At 34.0% G+C, this 2,903-nt stretch overlaps 1 protein-coding gene across 1 annotated transcript in view; it reads right to left on the bottom strand.

The window, feature by feature from the left end:
- Positions 1 to 969: 969 nt before the first annotated feature.
- The window catches only part of LOC110445955 (nucleolar protein 10-like), a 30,101-nt gene continuing 28,167 nt past the window's right edge, over positions 970 to 2,903 (bottom strand). The window contains exons 18-19 of the mRNA XM_021490857.1: positions 2,557 to 2,656; positions 970 to 1,556 (exon numbers count right to left, since the gene is read on the bottom strand). Coding sequence (XP_021346532.1) covers positions 1,419 to 1,556; positions 2,557 to 2,656 — 238 coding nt within the window. The 3' untranslated portion in view covers positions 970 to 1,418. The remainder of the gene's footprint in view (positions 1,557 to 2,556; positions 2,657 to 2,903) is intronic.

The following is a 2,903-nucleotide window of genomic DNA, read 5'->3' as shown; positions in this document are numbered from 1 at the left end:
ATAACAGATCAACATCTTCTGTGATAATAACAGACCAACATATTCTGTGATAATAACTGACCAACATCTTCTGTGATAATAACAGATCAACATCTTCTGTGATAATAACAGACCAACATCTTCTGTGATAATAACTGACCAACATCTTCTGTGATAATAACAGACCAACATCTTCTGTGATAATAACTGACCAACATCTTCTGTGATAATAACTGACCAACATCTTCGGTGATAATAACTGACCAACATCTTCTGTGATAATAACAGATCAACATCTTCTGTGATAATAACTAACCAACATCTTCTGTGTTAATAACAGACCAACATCTTCTGTGATAATAACAGATCAACATTTTCTGTGATAATAACAGACCAACATCTTCTGTGATAATAACAGACCAACATCTTCTGTGTAAATAACAGATCAACATCTTCTGTGATAATAACAAACCAACATCTTCTGTGTTAATAACAGACCAACATCTTCTGTGATAATAACAGATCAACATTTTCTGTGATAATAACAGACCAACATCTTCTGTGATAATAACAGACCAACATCTTCTGTGTAAATAACTGACCAACATCTTCTGTGATAATAACAGATCAACATCTTCTGTGATAATTACTAACCAACATCTTCTGTGTTAATAACAGACCAACATCTTCTGTGATAATAACAAATCAACATTTTCTGTGATAATAACAGACCAACATCTTCTGTGATAATAACAGACCAACATCTTCTGTGTAAATAACAGATCAACATCTTCTGTGATAATAACAGATCAACATCTTCTGTGGTAATTTTTTCATTTTTTAATGATCATATATTTTACACTGACCATAGCCCTGGTAATTAATTAAAATTTAGGCAATTACTACAAATGATTGTAACTTATAACAGTTCATCATTTGGAATTTTACATCTTTAAAAAGGTCACATGACAAATGACAAACCACAAGGTATCATATTATTAAACTATTTTTTTTCAAGCTATTGTTTACTTCTCCATTCATGATCATTTTAAGTAGTGGTACTAAGATTATTATGAATTTGAACTGCATTTTTATACAAGTACACATTCATTAAGATAGCCTTAATAACAATATGGACAAATATTTTATTCATAAATGGCCAGAAATTCCAGGAAAGCATCGAGGACAATGATGTTCCTCTACACTCCTACATAAAGGATAATTTGGTACTTTCTTGGAATACCGTTACACACCATTTTGCTGAAGCCAGGTATAATCTTGTCGGTTGGTATACATAGATATAAGTCAGTTCACTAGTACATCTATTTCCTCAACTTATATTCATGGCTCATTTGCATCTCCCTTTATTAAACTGCCACTGTACTTTCAATCCAAACTTAGTCATCTATTAAACAACATTTTCATAATTTCATTTTTTTTCATGTCACTTTTTTGCCCATCCAGTACTTTGGTTTTTCCTTAAACTCTTTGCTTATCTCCCCTGCTGTCCGCCGTAATTTCTTTCGTTCCTCATAGTGTTCTTTGTTGGCCTTCTGTCGTCTACTCTCCCGTTCACTCTGTAGTGAAAAGAATGTTTATTAGGTATGACCAAACATATATTATAAGACTCTTTCATGCCCGGGGGTGAAGGATAGGGAAATTCCATCCGAGGGGTTTTCAAATTTGGTAAAACCTGAGGCTGTGCCGAGGGATTTGCCAAATTTGAAAATACTGAGGGGTGGAATTTCCCTATCCAATACCCTTGGGCATGAAAGAGTATTTTTCTCTCATTCCAACTAGATATGTACCAGAATAAGCTCAGAAATCATGAAAATGCATTTGGACTGGCTACCATTTTGAAAATATCAATTTTTCCCCTCAGCTTTTTAGACGAAAATAAATCAGCTAGATTAAATAACCCCATATTTGCAATCAAAGTTTGCGCCGAAAAATTAATAACAGTTTCCTAACGCATACGGTAAATATACAGTAAAAGGTTTTAATTTCATCACGTCGCCTTTTCCACATTGCGGCATTGAAGATTTCCAAATTCGTGATGTCTTGTCATTGTTGAGCTATTGTGATGTCACATCACCTGAAATGTGGTGTAAGACAGAAATTTCCTACAACCCTTTCTTACTCTAAACAGCTCTATCTTACACACAGGGAAATGAGAGAAAGATTTAGACAAGCTTTACATACAGTAAAAAAAGACCTCATACAACATTAAGTTCATAATACTGTTCATTTTATAAATGTGTTAAATTATCAAACAGCCATTTTCGATTCATACTGATTCAGGTTAAGATCTGCATACATAAACATCAACAACAACAACAACACTGTTTTGATATTTGAACTACATGTATACTGTAGAATGTTTAACAGTACTATAGAGAGAACATTCGTTATATTTTCACATGTTTATCCATTAAAGCCTGTACTTGTAGCAATGATTTCTGCTAGCTTATCAAATGGTTTGTCTTTAATAGGAATATTTCAAGTAACAATAAGATTGTGTGTTTCACAGCAGCCATTATCTTTTGTAACATGTATTTTATGTAATATGAATTGTACCTTTTTCCATCTGAAGGTCATTTCCTTGTTGCCCCTTGTTCCGGATTCCTTGATGACTGACTTGTCATGTGAACTCTCTAATCTTTCTGCAAGGCTTTTCCTGCAGCGTAAGCAAACAAAACATGAACAGAGCATTCCTCTCTCATGTGTCATTAGCGAGACAGAAATATAGGTACAGAGCATTCCTGTCTCATGTGTCATTAGTGAGACAGAAATATAGGAACAGAGCATTCCTCTCTCATGTGTCATTAGTGAGACAGAAATATAGGTACAGAGCATTCCTCTCTCATGTGTCATTAGTGAGACAGAAATATAGGAACAGAGCATTCCTCTCTCATGTGTCATTA

This window comes from Mizuhopecten yessoensis, unplaced genomic scaffold, assembly GCF_002113885.1.
Source record: "Mizuhopecten yessoensis strain PY_sf001 unplaced genomic scaffold, ASM211388v2 scaffold2429, whole genome shotgun sequence".
NCBI lineage: Eukaryota > Metazoa > Mollusca > Bivalvia > Pectinida > Pectinidae > Mizuhopecten > Mizuhopecten yessoensis.
Note: the sequence above shows the minus strand (reverse complement) of the source record. Positions and strands in the feature narration are given on the sequence as shown.